At 40.8% G+C, this 25,304-nt stretch overlaps 3 protein-coding genes across 3 annotated transcripts in view; 1 reads left to right on the top strand and 2 right to left on the bottom strand.

Moving 5' to 3' along the window:
* LOC135332946 (signal peptidase complex subunit 1-like) overlaps positions 1 to 25,304 on the top strand; it is a 70,319-nt gene that overhangs the window by 3,802 nt on the left and 41,213 nt on the right. The gene's annotated exons all lie outside the window — the stretch shown is intronic.
* LOC135332930 (ras-specific guanine nucleotide-releasing factor 2-like) lies at positions 45 to 19,824 on the bottom strand. Its single transcript, XM_064527862.1, has 26 exons — positions 19,321 to 19,824; positions 19,019 to 19,128; positions 18,421 to 18,448; positions 18,145 to 18,228; positions 17,829 to 17,939; positions 17,415 to 17,563; positions 17,012 to 17,165; positions 16,694 to 16,810; positions 15,862 to 15,972; positions 15,514 to 15,631; positions 15,181 to 15,293; positions 14,842 to 14,929; positions 14,406 to 14,665; positions 14,125 to 14,284; positions 13,845 to 13,992; positions 13,414 to 13,603; positions 13,184 to 13,255; positions 12,834 to 12,946; positions 12,096 to 12,147; positions 11,734 to 11,852; positions 11,438 to 11,522; positions 1,428 to 1,625; positions 1,124 to 1,203; positions 812 to 935; positions 541 to 609; positions 45 to 348 (listed from the first exon to the last, which is right to left on the bottom strand). Exons 1-26 carry the CDS (start codon positions 19,648 to 19,650, stop codon positions 199 to 201), a joined length of 3,333 nt encoding a protein of 1,110 aa, XP_064383932.1. The 5' UTR covers positions 19,651 to 19,824; the 3' UTR covers positions 45 to 198.
* Positions 19,912 to 25,279, bottom strand: LOC135332939 (integrin-linked kinase-associated serine/threonine phosphatase 2C-like). The gene is made up of 11 exons (XM_064527875.1): positions 25,079 to 25,279; positions 24,920 to 25,024; positions 24,640 to 24,763; positions 24,088 to 24,194; positions 22,603 to 22,712; positions 21,985 to 22,131; positions 21,884 to 21,927; positions 21,612 to 21,731; positions 21,092 to 21,173; positions 20,918 to 20,942; positions 19,912 to 20,198 (listed from the first exon to the last, which is right to left on the bottom strand). Exons 1-11 carry the CDS (start codon positions 25,113 to 25,115, stop codon positions 20,029 to 20,031), a joined length of 1,071 nt encoding a protein of 356 aa, XP_064383945.1. The 5' UTR covers positions 25,116 to 25,279; the 3' UTR covers positions 19,912 to 20,028.

Below are 25,304 nucleotides of genomic sequence, written 5' to 3' on the forward strand. Positions count from 1 at the left end.
GATAGTCAATCTATAGCTATAGCTACTGATTGCATTGCGGTGGCTGATTTTTATATCATTGTTGTAGCATAAATTATACTTAAAGCTATATAATTATACAGACCATATTGAAAGTCTGCATACGTATATACAAATTGAATGTGAAAGTGCATAAACTGATGCCGCAAACGAACATAAACAGAGTCATTAATAGTCCAATCAATCTCCAGACAGTAGGTTTGAGAGTGACTTCTTTCTCGATCGAGACCCTGGGTCTTGTTTTGGCTCCACCTCCACAGAGCGGGTGTAGCCCTGTTCCTCATCAAACTCTCTGCTAGACTCGAGCTGATTGTCCAAATACACCAATACCTGTAGCAGTGGAGCAAAATATGAAGATGAACACTAAACGATTATCCTGCTATCCCATTCAATGATATCTACTTTAATGCAGACTAGAATCTATCATGGACTGTGCAAACGATCGAAGGGATGGTCAAGCCTAACACAGAACGATGCAGATGCAAGGGCACCAGCTATAGAGGTGTGTGTATACTAACATACCGATCCATCGGCTGGTATGCTATACTTCGGGTTTTGGAATCGCGTTACTTCCTCTATCACCGAAGCCAGCTGCAAGAGGTATAATAATATTGCAATTAAATTGCTACAAAAAGTCATGTATGAGCAACAATAATTTTAATGTGTAAACTAGTGCTCACTAAAAGTATATATGTCACTGATTTGGTTACTAGTTAGCTGAAGCGAGTTAAACTTTATAGTAATACAACATCATTATTGTTCTTGGCACGGTGAGGATCACCATTCTGCTAACCTTGGTGAGTTTCAGAAAGTTGACATGCTCTGGTGGGTTCTTGACAAAGGTTGACATACCGACTTCAATAGAGACCAGGAGGTTCAAATAGGGACCAATGTAGGGGATACTCGGAGAAGGGGAGCTGTAGTTTTGTACGTGAGAGAGTAATTCAAAGGTGTGCTTAAAATTGCTACAAAGGCTGTTTCTGAGAAACAAGTCCTCGGACAACGTATTATCGAAATGATATGATTTGTGTTCATTATTATATAAAGCTTACGTAACTCAAGACTTAAAGGAGTACATTACTAAACAATTCACAATTTGGCACACCTTTTCTGCCTGAGACGGTAGACCTTTGACCCTCCATCCACACTGGTGAGTGCTCTCAGCTCCTCGAACGTGTCACGTACCTGCATGTGTCAGAATAATATAACCATTCATTTTTTAGTATAATTCTTGCCAGAATCAATAAATAATTGGCAAGGTTTTGCTCATTCTATGGCATGCTAAATGCATGGTCCTACATAAATATTATGCTCACAAGGTCCTATTACATTCAGCTGCATTTATCTTTACGTGCTTACTGTGTAGGGAACTGCTCAGTACGTAGCTTAATTAGTTCTATTTCTCTCACATTGTGTGGCAAGTGGTCCCAGGTCTTCTTGAGTCTCTGTATAGAGGAGGAGCTGAGGGCACTGGTGATCTGGAACACAGTCACGAAGTTGCCTAACTCCAGACAGTGTTTGGTCACCTCTATCAAGTGCTGAACGATCGCACACCTCTTACGAGGAGTTACCGGAGAGAGAACTTCCTTTGTCAGCCATAGAGTCACCTGGGGGAAGAGCAATTACACTGCTTATACGTAGTGACCATAATTACGGACAAACTTGGTATGCCAAATTAGTATCCTCAACTATTGTAATGAAAGCACCGCGGGTGCTGATGCCTCGGTGTAAGTGCCAAAGCTTTAGAGCAATGAAGCTACAGTACTATAGCAGATTACATGCAGTGGACTCTCGCTATTCCGGCTCTCTGAAGTACGGCCACCTCGATATACCAACCATTTGGTTTGGCACCGATTGCTAGCTAGATGTTACTGCACAAAACTCGCCCTGATATGTGGCCACTCGCTATTCCGTATACTGGCCAGTACTGGCTGTCCCAAATGTAGGTTTTTAATGTACGGCCGGATATGACGTCTTGGATATGGTTTGGCAGATAAAATTGGAAATAGAGAGTAGAATGATTCATTATCATCCTTCATTATCCTCGAGACAGAACCGTTCGTTTTTTTAGCCGTGGCTATTTTCTGAAATGTGGCCACCTCGCTATTCCGGCTAAGCTGCTCTGTCCCAAGGGTGGCTGGATTAACAAGAGTCTACTGCATTATTACAGAAGGTGCAGATTTTTTCGCTATTAATTTTGTCTCGAGAGCTCTCAGAATAAATGTTCGTGGGTCGCATTTAGTGCCATGAAATCACACCTACCAGGAGCTTACACACATGTACAGTACATTTGCATGCAGGTAAGAATTTAGTCTCATGAATCAGACACCCTTTTTGACCGTAATTGTTGCTAAAAAAGATATTGAAAGTTCAAAGTACATATTGTCTCTTCTTTTCAAGTTCATGCTTCCTGTAGCAGTTGGTGTGTTGGTTCGATCTTGCGTGGGGATTAAACACTCTTACATCCAGATATGTACGTTCAAAGCGCCCACCCTAGAAGCTATTACACGCAATGTCTAATCTGGCACCGTCTTGGACGTTTGATGACAGCCCGATTAGTTCTTCACCACTTACAGGTTGTAGTTCAGGCTCTACACAGACGTCACTGATTTCAGTGAGTAGGTTGGCCGTTAAATCTCTTATTTCATTGTGCCTGGTGATAGTGAACCACCCTTAGGGCATGACAGAGCGTGATCGACTGAATTGTTTACCGCATGCACAAGATGAAGAGACTCCTGATGGTTGCCAACTGTAGCGAAGTGAGAGGGCATCTCGAAAAGCATCTCGAAAAGCTCCTTTGTGTAAGGCAAATCCAAATTCTTGGATGGGGAGGGAGGTGAGCCAATTTGAAGCATCTTTCTCTTGTGCTAAGTCCATAGATCTTCTTAAAGTGGTAGAAAGGATTGCTTCAGGGTGTCCACTGTATGTTTACATACGTACGTACATGTATGTACTTAATTATGCCTCGAGGCGTAGCCGCACGAGGGATACGGTAAAGCCGACTGTGTGTGTGTCTGTTCCAGCTGTAACTGCTCAATGAGACGAAAAATAACAGCTTCTATAGGCTTCTAGCCACGTTCTCTTGGATTTTGATTTGTGGATTAGCAAAATAAAGCTTCTTTCTCTAGTTGTGGCTACTTTGACTCACATTAAAGGCTTTTGCAGTCTCTTCAGAATCTTTCATAGCGTTTCTATACAACTTACAAGTTAGCTTTGCACTAAAGCGCTAGGTTTTTGTTAGCTACAAGAGTCAGAAAAGAGCTACAAAGCTAACGAGTGTTGCAAGCGTGCGCTTGCTAATGCCTCTCGCCATGTTTTTGCTTTCGCTCAAAAGTAGTAGAGTGTTATAGAAGAGGTAAATAATTTGCAATGTGCTTTAATTGTTTCACAAGAAAGAGGTGTCCACAGTTAATAGTGTATACTGATTTAAATGGCTGTAGCCAAACAGTGGGAGCAAACCTTTGTCAAAGGCATAGTCAGTAGTCTGCGAGATAAGCAGAATTCAATCACAGAAAGTAGTATCTATAACAAACAGTCTTTCTGCCAGGATTCAAATTGGATTCTCTTACATGTGGTATTGAGCGCACATGCGCATTACATCCAGGAATAAGGGGTGTGTCTGCAAGTTCTATAGTGGCTACTAGCTTCTTTAGCAGCTCTTTCTGAAGGCTAACTCATAAGTTGAATAGAAAGTTGTGCGAACAGATGATGCTATGAAAGATTCTGAAGAGACTGCAACAGCCTTCAATGTGAGTCAAACTAGCCATAACTCGAGAAAGAAGCTTTAGTTTGCTAATCCACGAATAAAAATCCAAGAGAACGTGGCTAGAAGCCTATAGAAGCTGTTAGTTTTAGTTGCATTGTAACCGTTAAGCAGTTACAGCTGGAACAGACACACACACACACACAGTCAGCTTTACCATATCCCTCGTGGCTACGCCTCAAGGCATAACTAGCTGTATATGTACATGTACTTACTGCATCTACTGCATGCAGGCCTAATTGATGTCGTACCTTCTCTGTCTGCATGTACACCTACACCCACGTATGCCTGTACACCCACGTATGCCTGTACACCCATATAATTATGTATGCATATACACACACACACATACACCCACATAATTATGTTATACTTATTGTCCACTACATCAGAATTTATGGCAGTAAACCTCCGAGGACGAGGGCAAAGCCCCGAGGCCAAGGATGATTTACGTTTGCCATAAATTTGAATGTAGTGGACAGCAAGTGTTATAATTATACCCACTTGAATGAAAAGTACTTGCTACCTAAGCTACCTCACCTTGGATACAACTAGCAAACAGTCTCAAAAACTATTGAAAACGAACAAAAAGCTTGTGCGTATAGCTTGAAGCCAGTGCTAAGCTTCTAGCTCTACGCACTAACTTGTCAATGAATGTCCAAGCAGTGAGCCATACCCTTCCTCCAGCCTTCCTGGTGTTTAGCGAGCCCCACCCATCTGTCCTGCCCTTGTCAACAAGTGTTTAGCTTCTTTTGGCTGTATAGATCTAGTATAAAATCAGTGCGCCCTCAACGCAAGGGAGTTTATGAGGAATGTGCTCCAGGGCTGGGGTTTATGGTAGTTAAACCCCACCCAGTTGCTATGATACAGACCCCAAGTGGAGTATATGTATGCATAATACACACACATACACCCACATAATTATGTATGTATGTACACGCACACACACACCCACACACATACGTACGCGCAAAGCCATTTATTATATACCAGCTGCACTATGCTGATGAGGCTCAATCAAGCCGAAACCATCTGACCATGAGCGCAAAATGGTCAGATGGTCCATAGTTGTTTGGTCAGTACGTATCGTTACCGTATATCTTCTAATTTATCGGACAGCAAAAAATAATTATTTTGGAAATTGTCCGGGTATAATTGGAACAGATTTTTATAGAACATGCAAAGTGTCTGGAATAATTAGAACAAGCAAGCAGCTGCATGCGAGCTAGCTAAGTTTAATAGAACAGTGTGCGACTGAATAGTTGCACTAGCTATCTAAAACTAGCTCTCAAAGCTATCTAACTGCAGCACTCTAAGTCTTACTTGCCGCCGGTCTATGAATGAAACTCAACTTTTCAAGGGTATTGTCCGGATATTTAGAACAAATGTAATATTAAAGCACTGGAGTGTCCGGTGTATTAGAACAACGAAAATTGCCCAAAAGAGTGTCCGGGGTAATTAGAAGTGTCCGATAAATTAGAAGATATACGGTATTACATTTTCCTTGTGTTTCTTACATACAAACTGCACTATGCTGACGAGGCTCAATAAGGCCGAAACCATCTGACCATGAGGGCAGATGGTCCATATAGTTGTTTGGTATAATTATGTTTGAACTTGCAGACACACCCCTTATTCCTGGATATAATGCGCATGCGCGCTCAATACCAGAGAGAATCCATTTTGAACCCCAGATCCTGGCAGAATCAATTTTATTCTTTGTTGAGGTCCTGGTAAGCCCTTTTCTGATAACCCTTTTTAGACTGCTTGTTATAGGTACTACTTTCTGTGATTGAATTCTGCTTATCTCACAGACTACTGACTATGCCTTTGACAAACGTTTGCTCCCACTGTTTGGCTACAGACGATCATTATCACTATTAACTATGGACACCCCTTTCTTGTGAAACAATCAAAGCACATGGCAAATTATTTACCGCTTCTACAACACTCTAATACTTTTGAGCTAAAGCAAAAACATGGCGAGAGGCATTGCTTGCAACACTCGTTATAGTCATTTTTAAGCCAGATTCTCGTAAGGTTTATATGGATGTACAGAGAGATCACGTTTGCATGTTTGTGGGCCCAATATCATCTTCATCTTCGAGTCTTGATTAGTTAACCATTGTTGTAAAATTGGCTCAACCGAATTTCGATACTTTTCTGGTACTTCTGACCGAATATCAGCGACAACATTATTGTAGGTATCCTGAGTAAGATTTTTCCATGGGTACTTGCGGTGCTTTGGGTTTTGTGCTCTAAGGCGAGGATCCATAACCACCTCTTTATTAAATACGATATTACACTTGATGATAGTATACAGTTGTGAGTACCACCAGCTCACTGAATCATACTTTGCTGTGTATGGAAGTAAGTGGTCGATTGCTTGATAGTGAAAGGCATTGAAGATAGCATCCATGAAGTATACTTGTGTGTATCGTGTGGGTTCACAATTCACTCGCTCAGGAACCTTTTCGTTGGAGAATTTCCTTAAGAGAATGACAGCTACAGCTGGTTGAAAAGTCTTGAGAGACTCCTCATACATCCTCCATGGATTCTGTGTTTTTGTTATATTCAATTGTTTTAGTTGAACATCGTCGTCCATGAAAATATAGTGGATGTACTTTTCTTTCCTTTCCTTGGCTGCTTCGTAAAGCAAGTTTCTTCCAACAGTCCAGGTTATAGACTTACTAGAGTTGAATAAGTATTGGACATGAGGCAATGACGTGTCAGCACACTTTGTTTTGTAACTGAGGATAATGACATCACACTGACATGCTTCAGAGTTACCGATCACTTTGGGAGACTTTAAATAAGTTGGAATACAGTTTTCTGTTTGTGTTAGATAGAGAAAGCGAGTTGGTGCAATTTCAACAGTCATGACTGCGGTCAAAGTACGTCTTGGCAAAGGTCTTGGGGCCGTGATTTTTAAGCTTGGAAAATAACATAGCACTGTGATACTGCCAAGGAAAACAAATAATAATATCACCTTAGAAGTGAGTTGATTCATTGCCTATAGTTCCTTTTCCTGCTATCAACACGTTATTAGAAAACTGACAACAAATTGAACGCACGCAAAATGTTGCTTGCCTTTTCTCTAACTAAACTAGCTATAGCTTTTATATACCCACCACAACTGTTTACGTTATAATTATACATGCCTGAAGGATATGGGATGTGGTTAAGATAATTATTTATATGATATCACTATAACCTGCAAGATGAGGGACATTGCATTTGATGATATTATAGGCGAATGGTTGAGCTAAAACAAATCTTTTGGCAACGTAAGGTGGTGGTTTGTGGTTGCTTGTAACAGCAAAAATCGTTCCAGTGGGCAAATCGCTTAGCGATGGTACACACTAACCGTTGTCAAAAGATCTGGAACTCAGTACAACATCAATGGATAGTTCACCTAACATTACGGTTTTAATTAACATAAGTGCACACACTGTACTCCATTATCTGTCTTAGTGATGCAGCTCACGCAAATTTGTCAGGCTAAGGTCTAATTTTTTCACACCTGGAATTGTCATTGTCTTCTACTACCAGCATGCATTTTCTAGAATAATAGGGACAGATTTGGTGCTATGATTATATTAGCAACTGAGAATAATGGGCGTATTATAGGAATTAAGCTTGTTGCCTTTTGACCTCTGAGATCAGAAACGCAGTGCAAATAATAATTATTATATACCATATTGCACTGTAGGAAAGCAAAACTGCATTGTACTACAGTGGACCCTCTTATAACGGACTCTCTAAATTGCGGATCCCTCTGTTATAGCGGACAGCATACTACCAACTGCTTTACTATCTAACTAGTGTACTTGCAACCCCGAAAAGCGGACACTTCTTAACTCTGGACAACGGACGTCACACTTGCACGAAAGATACATTTAGTGCAAGAATTACCGGACGAAGGGTGTGGTTATAGATCTTCGATAAGAATGGCATCACCTACCTGTTGCTCCACAGAGTCTGAGTTTACTTCTCCTTCAAGGATAAATGCCTATATCAAGTAATTTGGAACCTATATGCCAGTTGTTGGGGATGTTGCTGCTTGAAAGAGAATTCAGTAGTCTACTGAGACTGAGTAGACAGGTCTGCCAGTTGCAGTGTGGACTTGAAACAAGATGACATTGTTGGTCGTGCTCCTACTTTTTATTCTAAAATCTTAGCAAGAAAACTGCTGTGACTATTAGCTAAGTATATTCTTGTCATGTGTGCATGCATAGTTCAGATTCAGTCTGCTGTAGCCCAATCCAGTCTCACTCGCTGTCATGCCACTTTGCATTTACAATAATGTCAATTTGTGGTATTAATCTGTTCCCAAAGACCATGGCTACATGTATTCCAGTTCATCATATTTGTGTATTTGAAGTCATTATTGTCTCATTAAACACATTCGGGGTAACGTAACTTTATATGGTATAACCTCCCAATAAAGGAAACCTCCGAATAGCGAACAAAACCTTCTGCACCAACTTGTCTGTTATTCGGAGGGTCCACTGTATTTGTAATTAATAGTATGCATGGTTAAGAGTGCAATATGGGATTAATAGCACAAATAACAAGCAATGGCAAGGTTGCATGAGGTAAGCCGAGTGCTTGCATGGCCTTGCCAGCCGTGCTTGTTATGAGTTTCAATTGTTACAGTTTTGAAACATGTTGGGTCCCTGAATTCTGGTCTAGTTTCTATACAACAAATGGTTTCTACGCAGCATATGCTGTTTCATATACACAGCATATGCTGTTTCATATGCAGCAAATGGTTTTCAAGACAACAAAGTAGTTTCAGTAGAACCGATGATCCAAAATCTCAGGCTTGGCAATTTTATCTAAAATGGACACAGGCATGTTTATATTCTGCACATGTGCAGACGCCCACGTGCACTAAATTTACACTGCTGATTAAGTGGGTGGATTGAGGGCGTGGTTTATCCATTCGTTATCCAGCCTGCCTCTGGAACCAAGGTGTCTGAGGTTCTACGTACTACATGGAAATTAGACCACTCTACCACTCTACTCATTGCGATGTAATATAGACGCCCTTGCTAATACAGTTAGAGCTCTAGGTGTACGAGGTTCAGGGGTAGTTTAATCACAATTCACGGTTACAGGCCCTGACAAATTAAAACACTGCAGGTGCTGATGCATTGGTGGATGCATGTGTCAAAGCTACATAACAAAAAGCTACTATAATTTATATATAGCTATTGTTATAATACCAGAAATTACCAGAAATACATGAAGGGGAGCTAGTAAGTATAACTATAAAAAGTTTTGTTATTTGAGTACGTCACAAACATTTTTAGTAATGCGTGTGGGTTGACATGACCATGATTATTTACAATCAGAAATTCTACGGTGTGCTCCGGCCACGTTGTTTTGAGTGCGATTATAGAGCCACTTAAGACGTGGGTGTTTTGCACACGTAGTATAATTATGACATACTCAGATAAAAATGTGTCCTACTTGCCCTTCATGGAAGAAGACAGAAAATATTCCAACAAAAGGCAGGATAATTGCAGCCAATTTTCCAAAACAACGATAAGAAATGGCCGGGAGGGGGGCTACAGCAGATGCTCGAGATAAAACGTGTTTGAATGTATAGTAGTTGTTTACTCCCCATTTTTCGCTGATTTCGTGGGTTAGCAACCCTACACGAAAATTAAGTCCACGAAAATCGTTCTTTAATTTGAATTACCTGCTATAACGTGCAAAGATTAAAGGCGTGGCTTCCGGTAAGCAGTCATTCCACGAACATTGTGCAAGGGAAATGCTTTTAGAGGCCAAACTACGAAATAATATTATGAGTGCCTCGAAAATTTCACGCTATACCGTATAATACACACGTGATTACCGGCCAGTGCTGGCTGCCCCAAACAAGGTTTTCAATGTAATTTTATACGTTTAACACGGCCGGATATAACGTTTTGGGTGTGGTTTGGTAAATAAAATTGGATTACACTTAAATAAAGAACAGAATGATTCATTATCCTCGAGGCATATCCGCAAAATTAGTCATTAGATTCGAGGTAAGGTCGTTTTTAAACTAATAATGCAAGCGGTGCTGCATGTGCTAATTATGCCTCTCGCCATGCTTTGCTCGGCTCAAAAAGTACACAGAAGAAGTATATATTAGTTTATATTAGTTTTCTTAGTATTGTTGTTTGCAATTGTTGACAATAAACCCACAGTCATTATAGAAGAGGAGCTTAATCTTAATCGAAACAGAAGTGTAGACATCTCTGATGGCTTGAGATGAAATCTTCAAGGATAGTAGATCTACAATGTGTATTTTGTATTTCCTGTCGATGAATAATTAAAAAAGGGAGTGGATCTGCAATGAGGTCAGAGTTCACAGGGGCTGTTTCCGGCAGTATAGTGTAATGCAGCTTTGCAGCTCTTTCCTGACTCTTGTAGCTAACAAACAGCAATTATCGGAAGTCATCATAATTATGTTGGACACTGACATTCAAACCTACAGCAGATACAGACACCATTCATGGACCATTTTAAATCCATTTTGTTTGCCTATCTATCCTCCAAATATCGTAGCTATACATTGAGAATTGTCTGTCTTACAGCTGAAAGAAGAGCGTCCGGTAGTTGCAATTGTCGGACAAAAATAATTGATTATTGATTGCAAATGTTCGATTTATTGATCAAGAGACCTTAATCGAGTGTAGTACAGAGCCTGATAGGAATTTAATTGATTTTTGATCAGCAGCTAGCTAAAGAGTTCCGCTATAGTCCTCAGTTTTTACATTTTCGCACGAGTCCTTACTGGTGAGAATATCAACACTGTCTGAACTTTCATTGTTTTTGTCTGACAATTGCAACCATCGTCTTCTTTCAGCTGTAATACAAACAATTATTCTTAACGTATAGCTATAGCTTTTTGAATGGTGTCTGTATCTGCTGTAGTTTTGAAGATCAGTTTCCGACATAATTATGATGACATCCGATGATTGATACTACTTTACTCATAATACTTTACTCATAGTGTACGTATGGCTAACATATAAGTTGAAGCAAACAGATTATGCTAAGATTCTGAAGATACTGCAATAGCCCTCACTGTGAGTCAAACTACATGTAGCCATAACTTGAGTTGAAAATCCACGAATCAAAATCGAAGAGAAGGTAGCTGAGAAGCCTATAAAAGTTGTTCAGTTTTCGTCGCATTGCAACCGTTGAGCAGTTACAGCTGGAACAGACTGACACACACACACACACACACACACACACACACACACACACACACACACACTTTACCGTATCCCTCGTGCGGCTACATCTCGAGGCATACTACTAAGTACAGTAGCAACACTCCAGGGACAAGATTTGCTACGCACTATTCTGAAAAGGCTGCAATGACATTCTAAGTAAGCATAACTCAAGAACGAAGCAAATCCACGTAAAATCCAAGAAAAATATGACTAGAAATTAAGCCTACAAACGCTCATACTTGCACTTCATTGATCCTTGTGCAACTGTAGCAGTCTACACAGATAGACACACACACAAATATACTTACTGCTGTATACCTCGCTTGCGCATACGCACACCGAGGCATACTACCAAATGAAATCTTGACAATCTTTTTCGTTAAGAATAACCATCATTGTTCAAAAACTCATTACTCACTTCATTGAATCTTGAGATGACGTAACAGATATTAGGAGCCAGTTCTAATTTGTTCTTTTTGGTCCACTTCTGCTGGAGGAATTCACTGCAAAGGAGATGAAACCATGAACAGCAACGGATCATTACACACTTTCAGGAGGGTTATTATCCAACACTGCATAAAGGCTATAATTATGCATTCTGAGACAATAGCTGAGGAAAGGAATTTCAGACACTCCGGCAGTCACAAACAATACTATTATTGCATCAAAATGGAAGTACATTTAAGTTTGTTACCAATTGATGTCCACACTCACTATGGTTTTATTCTTCCGTAGATCTCATGCTCCATCCAAGTCAGCTGCTTGGCCAGCTGCTCTGTTGGTATGCTCAGTAGGGAGTCGGGTACTCTGCGCAAAGCCTTTGGCACTTGAATCTGTGCCACAAAGAATAAAAGCTCAACACTATGTTACATCATCCATTCCCTGCATTCATACACAGTCTCAAACACAATTAAAAGAGACATATATAATTATAGCTATAGGCTGAGCATGCACTGTAATGAGTATCTGAACAGACAATCTGAGCCAGAATAAATCAAGTACAGCAAAATATTACTGACTACTATAGCTGCATGTGAAATGTTGCTCTGAGGATCTCAAGACTTATTGATAAGTACCTTGAGTTTGCTCTTCCTGATCAGTGGAATGTGGCCCCTTGTATTGACAGTCCTGGAAGTGGTATATAGTGTGTATGCAGTACATAATCACAGAGTAATAAATCAATACCCGTGATTTTACTCCAGGATTATACTTAATTATGTAAGTCCATACATTATCGATGAGCTGCATGACTACATGAACCCTTTGTGTGGTGCCTATGTAAGCACACCTCCACACTAAAATGGTGATTGTGTTTAGACTGGCTGAGGTTGAAGGTACTAACTAATCAATGACCCCTGAAGCTGACACGTACATCAATGGGGCTGCACCCATGGGAACGGTATAGCTGACAATAACAACCGATGTAGCTTAGAACCACTTGGGGATAATTCGCAGCTCGTAACAAAACAACTAGGTATGAAGTGAAACAATAATTATAACGGAAAGAAGCGTCTAAAACTACAAAGTGATGTGTAAATGTAAAGTTCAGTAGTTTTTCGAGGCAAATCAAAATGCTTAAAAAGGTGGTCTAAGAGAGTTTCATTTACACAACGTTGTACACTATCAACTTTCTTTGTAAACTATGAAGGAAACTATTGTAGATGAACTAAAATTCAACAACATTGTAAACTATGATGTACACTCGCAAGTACAAACATAGTTTACAAGCTGTAAACTACCACTTCTGGCCCTGTGATATATTAATTAGCTATAATTATACACAATCAAGCACTAATTTCCTGCTCAATCCTCACCTTAGAATACCCTTCACAAGTTCCCCCTCTTTTGAGTGGAGGTATTCGTGGTCTTTGATGCTGTTCAGGTACACCATCAGCATCTGCTTCAGTGACACATCATGATGGAAGTCCTGTGAGGTGTAGGTGGGGGGGCTAATAATTATGTGATACAGTGTATTTCTGGTCGAAACATACATAGATGAGTGAATATAGCTACGCATTTATATGCTAACTGAGTGGTTGAAAAAGAGCAAGTTTACAGATGCATAAGGTCCACCACTGACTCAGGGATGTATGTCGCTAACTAATATCTGGTCAAGAATTTAACTGGCTGACAGTGTGATTGCTGTGTGTAAGGGTTGGCTCACCACATAGTACTTGTTGACCCAGATCCTGAGAGTGTTGAAGAATCGCAGTGACTCAGACGAGACTGAAAAAGCCTGTGACCAAACAGAATATGCGTACATTATATTGCAGACCTTGTCTCATAGTAGCGCGAAGGCTTCTGACAAGGGAGAGGCCTTAAAGATTAAGATTCTCACTAGCTATACTCTCTCTTATTTCAATTGGCGTATGTATTGCTTTCAGGGCTAGTCACCTTTCTGAGTTGAGTTCTTCCATCTAGCCCCGTCCTGTGCTCGTCGATAAGTGCGTCCAGCACCTCATGAGCATTCGTGAACATGCGGTAGGTGAGTAAGAAGGTGGCAGGGTAGCGGGGACTTGGCGGGTTACATGTCAGCAGAGAGAACAGTGTGGGGATAGAGTAGTAATCCCGAACTACCTTCGGACTGAAGGGTATAGAAAATGGCAAATATTGTATTACACTAGGTTTGGATTAACACATACTGATGTTGGATCGAAGTTGACAACTACTTTTACATGCAAGCATGATTAGCAAAAATAAGTTTCACGCAACATACAGTATTCCTGCACTATGTCCCAGTATGTTGGCCATGCCATACACACTATCACTTAATAATCCCTACTGCGGTAATACCCACATACAAGCGTACAGTGTGATTCACTCACCGTGCTGGCGGTAACTCTGCTGGCACTAAGAACATAGACGTGGATCGTGTGACGCAGCTGTGACTTTGAGCCGAGGAGTTAGAGTGAGACAGTCTGAGCTGGTCCACACTAGTACTGCTTGCGAAACATGTCTCCCTCTCCCTCTTCTCTACGGAACACAAGGAATAAAAGGAATAACTTTTAGGCCACACGTACAATACTATTTCTCCAAAACACACACTAACTTGATAGGTTAGAAAATAAACAGCCTTTGGTTGAAAAGTTGGTGTTCCGTACTTACCCAGTGAGCTCAAGGAGACACTGCTACTCAGGAGGGGGTGGGGCTTGGTAGTGCGTTGAGATGTGGTTTCAGGATAGGTGAAAGGATGGTGGGAGGGGGACGAGTGCTGGTCATTTACGGGTGCTATAGCTACTGAAGCACGACGAAGGGCTGGACTCAACTGTAAGCCAGGGGAGGAGAAAGTACAACGTACGTGCATTTATGCCTGCATGCAGTAGATTACTGCTATCAATAATAATACCATAATTATAGCTATATAATTTATAGTGTTGTATATGAACCTGAGGTGGTGTGTTATGTGTAGGAGAAGTGACTTGTGTGCTTGACGTGAGGAGTGCGGGTGTGTGAACCCTCCTTGCAGTTTGTGATGGTGATGGCGATGGCGAGGGTGAGGGTGAGCTATCCCCTGGGGTGCAGTGGGATATGATCTCACAGATCTTGGCCAGCCACACAGACTTTGTACTCTGTGTGAAGAAGATGATCACCACTCCATTCCTGGGGCCATCGGGCGAGTAGAGCTTCAGAGCGCGCGCTTCTACCTCTATAAAATATAGGACAGTTGATACGTTGCATCACACAAAAGTCTACGAGTATGAAGTGTCATAATTATAGAGTCTGTGACTGTTGAACAAGACAGTCCACATGCACCAAATCTAACTTCTCATTTCAGCTGATGTTGTATGTAGTACAAGTCTAGATTAGTAAAATTAATGTTACCTGGGTTTTTAGCATAAGTGACATCTCCTGTCCTAGACACATTCTCGTACACAGTAGCTCCACACAAGGGGAGCAGCTGGTTCTTGGCCTGCGAAACGGATGGATAATGATATTCACTGTATTCGCTCATTATAATGTAACACGGCCTGACACGTAGTTAACTGTTTATAGAGGGTAATTTCCTCGGGGGTTCTATTATTATACACACATATTTCGTCGTTGAGTAAAGGACCTAATTTATATAATTATTGTTGAATAAAACTGACTCAAGCCACGACACCCTAAGTGCTACACTGCAGTCAACAGCAGCAGTTTTCATTTCTTAGCTACATTATATACCTTTCTGTCTCCCGCAACAACCACCAAGGCATTTGTGTAGAGGTAGCAATGGACCTTCCTCTGTTTGATAGTACCGGTGGTCCACTTACTGGAGGCTGGCAAGAATGTGTCACCTGCATTGTTGTAACATGAGGGCATAAAACAGACCAGGGGAATACCTGCCTATAATTATGGTTAGCAATAGATACCAATAAGTTTTATGCAACGTAGCGCTCACTATAGTCTTGCAGAAATTATGTACCATCATAATACTAACACCATCCAGTGTGATCAAGTAACTCGTGTACAACGTGATGCATAGATGGTTGGCTATAAATAGTCTCGCACACTCACTTTCCAGCACCAGAGAGCAGTCTGGCTCAAGCAGGATGAGTCCCCGTGGCCCCACACTGCCCAGAATGCTCAGCATATTCTCCTGTCGCTCATGGATACCAGACAGACTGCTCAAACTCTGTCAATGTAAGTGGATAGGTGATTAATGTGCCTACAAGGTTAGGGGGTGGCATATGTCTGCCAGGATCGCTTAGATAACGAACAGGCTCTGTACGCCTTAAAATTTGATAGATTTGATGCACGTGGCACATACCATCACTGTCCATGCATGCAGGAAACACATTGAAAGGGATAAAATTTGAAGAGTTCTGCATAGTTACATGTACACAGTACAACAGTGAAGCTCACAGCCTTAATGTCTCCCAGCTCCTGTAGTGCTGTGCCGAGGGGGGCATAGTCACAGTGACTCTCACTCGTCTGCTTGAGCACATCTTCTAGAAATGCTTCATAGATCACTAGCTGTTGTGTGCGTGTGATGGGGAAAGGTGAACTATGGCACACACGGCGAATAATTGTGCTCTTGCGGGAATTCAAGTAGCTAGATACGTCATGTTAGGTACGTACAGTTTATTGTCTCTCAGTGTGCATTCTGGACACACGCAGGTGGTCCTATTTAAGAACTTAACACACATTCTTCATAAGTTTTGAATCACTGCACCTATTTAGGAGAGTTGAGGACCTAATATGGAGTCTAGGTTTAATGCGATGAGACCATACCGATTCTTAATCAGGCATCTCCCACCCTCCTCTCTCCCGGTATCAAATTGCTCAGTAAATCGCTTGTTTGGACTGAGCTAATCATATTTTATTCAAGTGATAATATGATATCATTGCAATCAATACCGGAGGGCATATACCCTGCAACACGTGTAAACATGACAAGCGAATTCATAGTATTCGTTAAGTGTATACATGAGCACACAGAAACTTAAAGCAATAATAAGGGGACTCACACCAAACCAACTATTTTCCATTCTAACACAAATGTTTTGACCATGGAAAGTTTAATCCCTGCATGGGTACATTTCTTCAGCTACTTAACTTTGTAAAAGCAAGCCATGGGCTACAAAGTGCTATAAATGCTTAAACGATGTACTATACATTAATTATGTATAATTATAATATGTATGTAAAAAGTCTTTGATAGAATATGCATGGCACAATTTAGCGGGGTGCTTACTCTTCCGGTTGGTTGCTGCAATAGCATCTTGAGATGCTGTGCTTCACAATCATGAGACGAGTGATAGTTCTCCAGATAATCAGTCAGTGAAGGGTTAACCAAGCACTCCTCCAGCACCTGCACAGAATTAACAACATGCATTGGCCACTCAAAGAGAAAATGGTCGGGAGTATAGACAGAGGCTAGCTCTAGCTCCCTGTGAGCACAGTAGCCTATAAACATATAATGCACAAGATATTGATGCTTCAGTATTAAATGATCCTGAGGAGGTCATTGAAAGTACAGATACAAATGTAATGACTAATGACTATTCAGTACCTTGCTACTGTGATCCTGGCTCTTGACAAAGTCCGCATAGAGGCTCAAGTGAGAAATGAAGCGAAGGAGCAGCTGACCAAAGTTAGGGTGTGGGAGAACAATAGAACTTCTCATTTGCGAAAGGAATATCTTGTGGAAGGTAAACAAGGACTCACTGTATTGTGTGTGCATAGTGAGTGCAGAGTAATATGCCTGTCTAAAGTTAGGAGGTGCATAATTCTATAATTATGCGTGGGCATTAATTGGTCCAAACATAGTTCAGAGGAGTTCTTCACATGCTTACCGAATGAAGAACATAGATCGAGTTAACAGGAGGCAACAAAAAAACATGAGAAGTGCATGTATAGAAAGTTTAACGACAACAGCCAAAGACATCGTAAGTAGTCAAGACGATTAATTTTACCAGTTCAAGAATATGGTATCTATTCTGGTCCAGGGAATGTTGACATGACCCGAGGCGATGGCTGTTTTGATTGGTCGAAAGTAGACCTCGACGAGGGTGCTCAGATCACTTACATACCTCTCCTCATTAACCACCAGACGCTCAAGAATCTAAGCAGATAATTCAGTGCATGGGTGTATGTGTATGATCAAGTCAAACGATTGTAGGCATACAATGCCACACTGTCACTACTTTTTAACCCATAAAACAATAAAACACCAACTGATGTTCGACATGATCACACTAATAAGTCTCCCACCATTTCCATTGCCAATAAATCACCCGTCTCTAAATCACCCTTTAATTCTCTTACACATGTAACTACCAAATGACTATAACTACATGTATATACTCTATTGTGTGAACGCTGCTGACCTCGTGCTTCATCCTCATCTGAGAAGCTTCGGGTAGAGAAAGCACTCGCCTTGCAGCCAGCTTCCACTGATGCTTCCAGGCGCGGTGTTGGTCTGGTGACACTACGGACTCCTGTAAGAGATTTTGAGCTACTTAACCACATAAATAGTATTCATGGCCATACAAATCCCATTAAAAGGGGGGGGGTTGTCATGACAAGAGTCAATTGGTCCCAACAACAACAACATCAATCCCTGTGAAAACACAGTTTTGAAAGTTCAAACTGTCAACTGATTGATTGCTGATTGCTTTGACTAGACATTATTCATTCACTTACTTGTCGAGTGTAGAGAGAGTCATTGACATCTGCATCAATGATGACCACCTTTTTGCGACCATCTCTACCAGCCAAGCTCTTGTTCTGAAGAAAAACAACCATGAGCAATGATATCGTAACAAAAATAGTGTGATAGGCTACAAACAAGTTCCGTGCTTCAAAAGAACACTAATTTCAATTGATTCAGCCTCAATCAGAACATAATATTTATAGAGACTATAAAATTAATTACATCACAGGAATGTATATACGCACAACTTCAAAAATTACACTTACCGATTGCCTTCTTGCAGGTACTTCTAGCCTGTGTGTGTGGGGGTGGGTGGGTATATATCTGATTAGTGCACAGGTCACTATTCTGTAGTCTGACAGTTAAATCCATCTCAAAAATGTAATTGGTATGGTGTTAAATATCAATTCTGGCATAACTCGCCACAGTAAGAGGGAGTACTATATACATGTAAACAGATCTAGTGCAGCACCTAATTAATAGAGTTGTAGACTGACAGGCACCCATGTGCTTTTTAGATAAGCTCTGTGGTTAGATGTAGCTAATAGGGAGGTGAAGCTAAACCAGATTGGGTACAGACATTATATGGATGCACAGTATAATAGAAGAAAAGAAGGCCCAAGGAAGAGTTAGGGTTTAGGTACCGTAGCCAAAGATCTACTGCATGTTTGACAATTAATTCTCACACAATTCCACACATGCTACACCACCACCACTATGCAAACTATAAACATTATTAAAATGAAAAACAAACCACTATACAAACAAACAATTATTATTACCAATCAAACAAGTCCCAAGAAAGGTGCCATTATGCAGTATGCAACTAAAATAGTGCAATTCCCTTTAACCAGGCTTACATACCCTGCTTGCTGTATTAAATCTAGCCAGGTCCTCTTTTCCTCAGCAGTGGATGGGCACAACAAGATATCCACATCACCCATCAGTACTCCTTCAAGGTACAAGCTGTTTGCCTAAAGTGGAAGAACACATTGAATCAGCATTTATCTTCAGACAAGCCACACACACTAACATCTAGACTAATCTATAATTCCGCTACATAATATCTCTATTGAACTAGACTGTCACCATAATTTATACGTACTTATACAGCTGTTATTTTTTTTTAAGAAGTTTTGCATGCTTTTACAGCTAGTTTTATGAACCTGCAGAGTTTCATCAGCATGGAAGCTCTCCAACTTTTTGTCGTCCACTCTCGCAATGACTGGACTGAAGACATCAGTCAGCAGAGCTCCAGTAAAATCCACGGAGTCCTTTTGCAAACAGTGGAAGAGGCAGTGTCCCAAAAGTGTGAAGCATCTCTCCACTACATTGGCCCCAGCATCACTGATGCCATCAGTGTGACCATTTAGATAGGTTCTCTTGATCTTGGTCTTGAGATAGCCCTTTACAAAGGGATGCTCTCTGTCTTTAGTCAGCCACAGAGCTCTTAGCTGCTCAGACATTCTTGATCTCAGAGGCAGTTGGCTTGTCATATCAGAGATCTGAAGTTGTGTTTAAATAAGAAGTGTTGCTTTTACAATAGGAAGCCCGCCAATGATGTTTGTGGCTAGTAAACAAACAAGCTTGCACTTGTAGGGCTTGTAGATCTACATCAACAAGCAGTTGAAGATGAACAAGAGCATGCACAATTAATGAGCTTGTTGTAGACCTCAGGAAGCATCGCTTGGCTAAGACTTTTATAGCCATACTATGACTCATAGATCTAGAGTTAGCTATTAATTATTCATAGCCAATTCAAATGTCAGAACACATGGAAAAATGCATGACTGTAGCTCAATGAGGCAATGTAATATAATTTATTCATGTCATGACATAATCGAACAATGATATTGATAAACAGCTAAGCAAGATTAGGCCCTCTTAGAGTGTGGGTGCAGAATGTCAATGATCATGACAGTCACATTGTCAGTGCAGCCTCTCCTCACAGCCTCTACTGCCAATCGGTTGCACGCCTCTTCATAACGAACTTCTTTAAGCATCTTGGGCCCACCGGACTCAAAGTTGGTACCCTTCTCGTCATCTAGCATTAATGCATGCAAGTAAAGGGGGTGAGTTTTATCAGGAGTTATGCAATGAACATAGACCCAATTGAATTTTAAGGCAAGAGTATATTCACTGAAAGACCAAAAGCAACTAAGTTAACCACAGGAAACTCTGAAGGCTTTGATATACTGCAAGTCTAACCAGATCATAAGCCACTCAACATGGAAGCAACACCAAGCTGACTCTACTAGCATTTATTGCGAAAGAGCAATGTTTACAATTAAGTAGGGGTGGGTGTATAACGCAAGTATGCATGCATGCATGCATGCATGTAGGAGGGGGTGTTTGGGTTGGCAGTAGTAACTGTAACAGAAATTAGAATTTTATACCGTTCAGGTGCAAGACCAAGCGGAAGCTCTATAAGCATTGATCTAACCAGATCATAAGCCAGGCAACATGGAAGCAACACCAAGCTGACTCCACTGCCAAATAGTGGCAGGTACATGGGTAATAGGCTAAAATGGACTTGTACATGATTATTGGTACGCATATATAAAAGCAATTTAATCTGCAAGCAAGAGTTATGTCTGGAGTGTAGTCATTCAGGCTGACCAAGGAATCTCTACAAGATTTGATCTCTTAACCAGATCTTAGACCAGCTACAGTAGGCAGCACCAAAATTGGGATCAGCAGGTGTACATGTATATACCGACTAGCAGAGAAGTAGCTTGTATCTTAAATTGTGATGTTACTCACCTTTAGGTGACTTTATACTTTCATCCTAGACAATTTTCCAAGCGGTGTGTATGTGTGTGTGTGTGTGTGTGTGTGCGTGTGGAAGTTGGTATGTGGAAATTGGCATACCAAGATGCACGTACTGTTCTACACACGCATTATCGTCGATCACATACAATTGTATGTACACTGTACCTGTAGAACTTCAATGATGAACCTGGCAGCATCTTCAGCAGTGAACACTTTCCACAGACCATCACAGCCAATGAGTATAAACCTGCAAGACAACTTGCAGGTTTATACTTACTTACATGTAATGTAGACTCAGTTAGTCAACACATGCAGACTGTGGTGCTAGAAATGTATGCGTGATGCTAACTAATTGCATTTATGCGAGCGATCACCATTTCGCATAAATTCGTATCACACAATTAAATTGGCTTTTAGTCGAGGCCTGATCGCATACATAAATAAATATTGCAAATTTTTCGGAGCCTCAATAATTAAATTTTATGCTCATAATTTGCTTACATAATTATAGCACTACAGTACTTTTAATATAGCGGTTCTACACTGATTGTATTTGGTGTGTGGTGTGTAAGCATGGAATCATGGGAATCATGGAAGCTATAGAGTCTAGGCTCTGAATCCATAATACAGCAATTTTATGGCTAAATAATGGTCACTGATACACATAATATTATTCTACACTTACTGATCTTTATCTGTGATTGTACAACGAAACACATCGGGTTTGCAGGTAACCCCGCATCCTTTGAATCTTCCATCCCCAATAGAGCGGGACACCTCCAGTATACCCATCACACGACCCTCACTGGAGGAGTCACAGTGTAAGGTCATTAGGGTAACATTAATTGAAGGTGATCGACATGTCCCATTACACAACCATTACCAGCGGGTGGGGGTATAAATGAACCATGTAACTACATGTACAAATATAGGTTAATTCAGCACATTCTTGCATACCGAACAACTCCTCCTGCTTTCTCAATTCTCTTTCTCTCTTCAAACTATACATGTATCAGCAAAAACAAAAGTGAACACGATGAATAAATTAAGTAACAGACATTAGAGGGTCCATGATCTTTGGAGAGCCCTACAAAAATCAGCTTGTCTCCCTCTGATCTGCGACAGAGCACAGCTCTACTGTCCCCAACATTAGCAGAGTAGATGGTGTTGTCCAGTACCAGGAGAGATGTCACTGTGGTACCATCCTGTAAAAGATACGAGTCTGAAAGTGTATCATAATTACAAAATAATTATCATCTCCAATATAATTATGTGAAAATAATTATAACGTGTTAGCGGTCAATTTTTACGATTGTAACAATGAAGTTTCAATCGTGAATATGAGTAACAAATATAGGGGCTGCAAATATTTTATATCCAGTAAATTAAAACTAGTAAAAGGTTAGGGTCAGCTAATTTGCAATTGCTACACATATACGTACGGTATCAATTACAAGAAATAAAATCATGGTAATTAAGTGATCAATACATGCATGTATAACTCCAACACTACATGCATTGTACATTCTAGAACTGCAATACTACATGCATTGTACATTCTAGAACTGAAACAACTTGCACCAGGTTACAAAGCAGCTATAGAGCTACCCATACAAAACCCAATAGATGTTTTACCCACAGTAAGTGCACCTGCTGTGTTGCAGTTGCACCCTGACCTTCCATGAAGGACTGGCTGCCGATGCTTTTTGGAGGAAATCGTCATCTGTCTTCTTGAATGATTCAACCAAACATTTCTTGACCTCTCTATCAAGGTTCTGCACATTACCTGAGCAAAATAAATATTATACGCAAGATGATTATGAACGTTATAGACACGAATTTACATGTACATTGTACATGCATACACTCTAAACAATTACTACTTTCCAGGGATACCAACTGAGACTTTGCAGTATAGTCGACAGATATTAATGACACTAGCAAGTACATTGCACACAGTAGAAATATACGCTCAAATGGTTTAAATCATCGCCAATCGGTATACTGTACATGTACATTGCATACCAACTTGGCAAAGGTCTGTATGTAATAGATATAGCATGAGACTGAGTGTTTTATGAAATATACAGGCACAAGCATGAGGGCGAAGCCCCGAAGGTAAGTTGCCTGTGTATTCTACAGGGTTTTGCAGAATTCTTGCAACAGGGCTAAACAGACACAGCAATGACTTCCATATATGGAAGTCAAGTCAACTGCTGACTTAAAATATTGTGTGTACTATGCAGGGTGTCATACTGCTCATACAGAGGAGGGATATGATTATATCCCTCCTCTGGCTCCAATCCCCCCCCCCCCCCCCCCCTAAAATGTGCATTTAGGTACTCAGTTGTATTTGAGTGCCCATAGCGGTAGGGTATCGAAATAACTGTTGACCTTTTTTTTTATGTTCTGGTGATGTTTCAAATGGTAATGTTTGAAAGTCCCCTCTCTAATTGCAATTGTATGACACTCTGGTATGTGTATAATTATTCGAATGGCTTGAATTGAAAGTTGTCCTGTGAGCCTAAAAGAGAGCATCACAAGATCAGGAGGACATCCTGACAAGATTTAAGGTGGTGCATGGACGGTGTACCAGGTGGAAATGTCGTAAAGTTGGTGACAAGACAATTTGCTTCAACTGTGTGCAGAACTGTTGCTCTTTTCAATGACAGCCTGATAAGCATTTCCATGGTGCACCACCCACCACCTTAATTAAATCTTGTGAATAAGCTGATGCTCTCTTAAGGCTCCAGGACATCTTTCAATTCAAAATACAGATACCTGCACATGTACAATAATAAAAGTAATAATAAGTAAAAGTCAGCAGTTGACTTCCATATATGGAAGTCATTGCTGTGTCTGCTTAGCCCTGTTACAAGAACTCTGCAAAACCCTGTACCCAAAATATTATAGTCAGCAGTTGACTTCCATATATGGAAGTCTTTGCAGTGTCTGTTTAGCCCTGTTGCAAGGATTTTGCAAAACCCTGTAATAAAACACGAGGATTCTCTATAATTATGTGTTTATCACGATGACCCCTTACCAAATCACACCTCGAGGCTTGCTACTGTGTACTAAAAATAATATAACACATGACTTTTATTACACCCTTGTAACCTTGAAAACGTGATCAAAAGACTATTATAAGTGTTTGAGCTCACCTTTCGGTAAGTAGGTCATGATGTTCTTGTGCAAGTGGTCAGCAACAAACTTGGAGGCTCTTGGTCCAGCATGGCCATCGAAAACACCATAGTAAGCCACTCTCACACTACAATGTCACATGCAATTATAATACTAGTCTTAATTCTAATAAGAATTTGTCACGAAATATTTGGTAATCTGAAATATTCTATCCCCCAAACTGGAAAACATAATTATTTGGTCCTGGGGGACAGAATATTTCAGCTACTTCTGTAATATTTGGTCCTCCAGTCCATTGACAATTAGATATAGCTATTACAGCCGTCTGTTCAAAGTGTGAGATTTTACTGGAAAGGACTTTGTAGCAATGGCATACGAATGTCTAAATAATAGTCAGACACTGTTTTGGAGGTGTCTATGGGATTTAGAAGCCCAAAGGCACTGATTTAGTATCCCGAGCGTAGCGAGGGTACTAAAGTGGCTGAGGGCTTCTAAATCACATGGATACCGATACTGATCGGAAGGACTGCCAATTAATGGTATACACTGCACACATCTAAGAAATCACGCACATGTTATTGGGTAAGGAGTTGGAAACGGAAGGTGGTGTACAGTCGTCCAAGATGAGGTGAGCATCCTGCATATCCTCCCTCTCTCCCTTCCTTTCTCCAAGGAACCCTTGCAGCTTGACCACCTCTGATTTAACAATAGTAGATAGTCAAACCCTGACTGTACATTTACAATTAAAGCATGCAAGTAGCCCTTGAATGCAACAAACAGGTTCAAGGTGCCCCTAAAGATCCAAACCACTACAAAGAGGTTCGCACATAATTACACAGAATCTAATGACACCTAGTTTAGGCTGTTTAGGGTCAGATCCGTGATCGTCTCCAACCAAATGCCTCTTCCTATTAGCAGACTCCGATTTTGGAGGGAGGTCTTCAGACAAAGCCGGTGCTGTAGCATGTGAAGATATGAGATGAAGTCATGCAATCAAGTTCATAGGAGTACCTGTGGAAGGAGGAGGAAGATCACCAAAGAGATCCATGATAAACCTCCTACAGGAAGCACACGTACACGTGGAGATTGAATCGAACCACACCTCTTCTTGATGATTAGTGGGTGTGCCCACCGGACACAATTCGAGCGTACAATCAGGTCGGGTAGAAAAAATCAGACCTGATTGGTAGACAGCAGAATGATCTTTTCTTTTTGATCCTACACGTGTTTGGCGGCA

This window comes from Halichondria panicea, chromosome 3 (genome assembly GCF_963675165.1).
Source record: "Halichondria panicea chromosome 3, odHalPani1.1, whole genome shotgun sequence".
NCBI classification, from domain to species: Eukaryota; Metazoa; Porifera; class Demospongiae; order Suberitida; family Halichondriidae; genus Halichondria; species Halichondria panicea.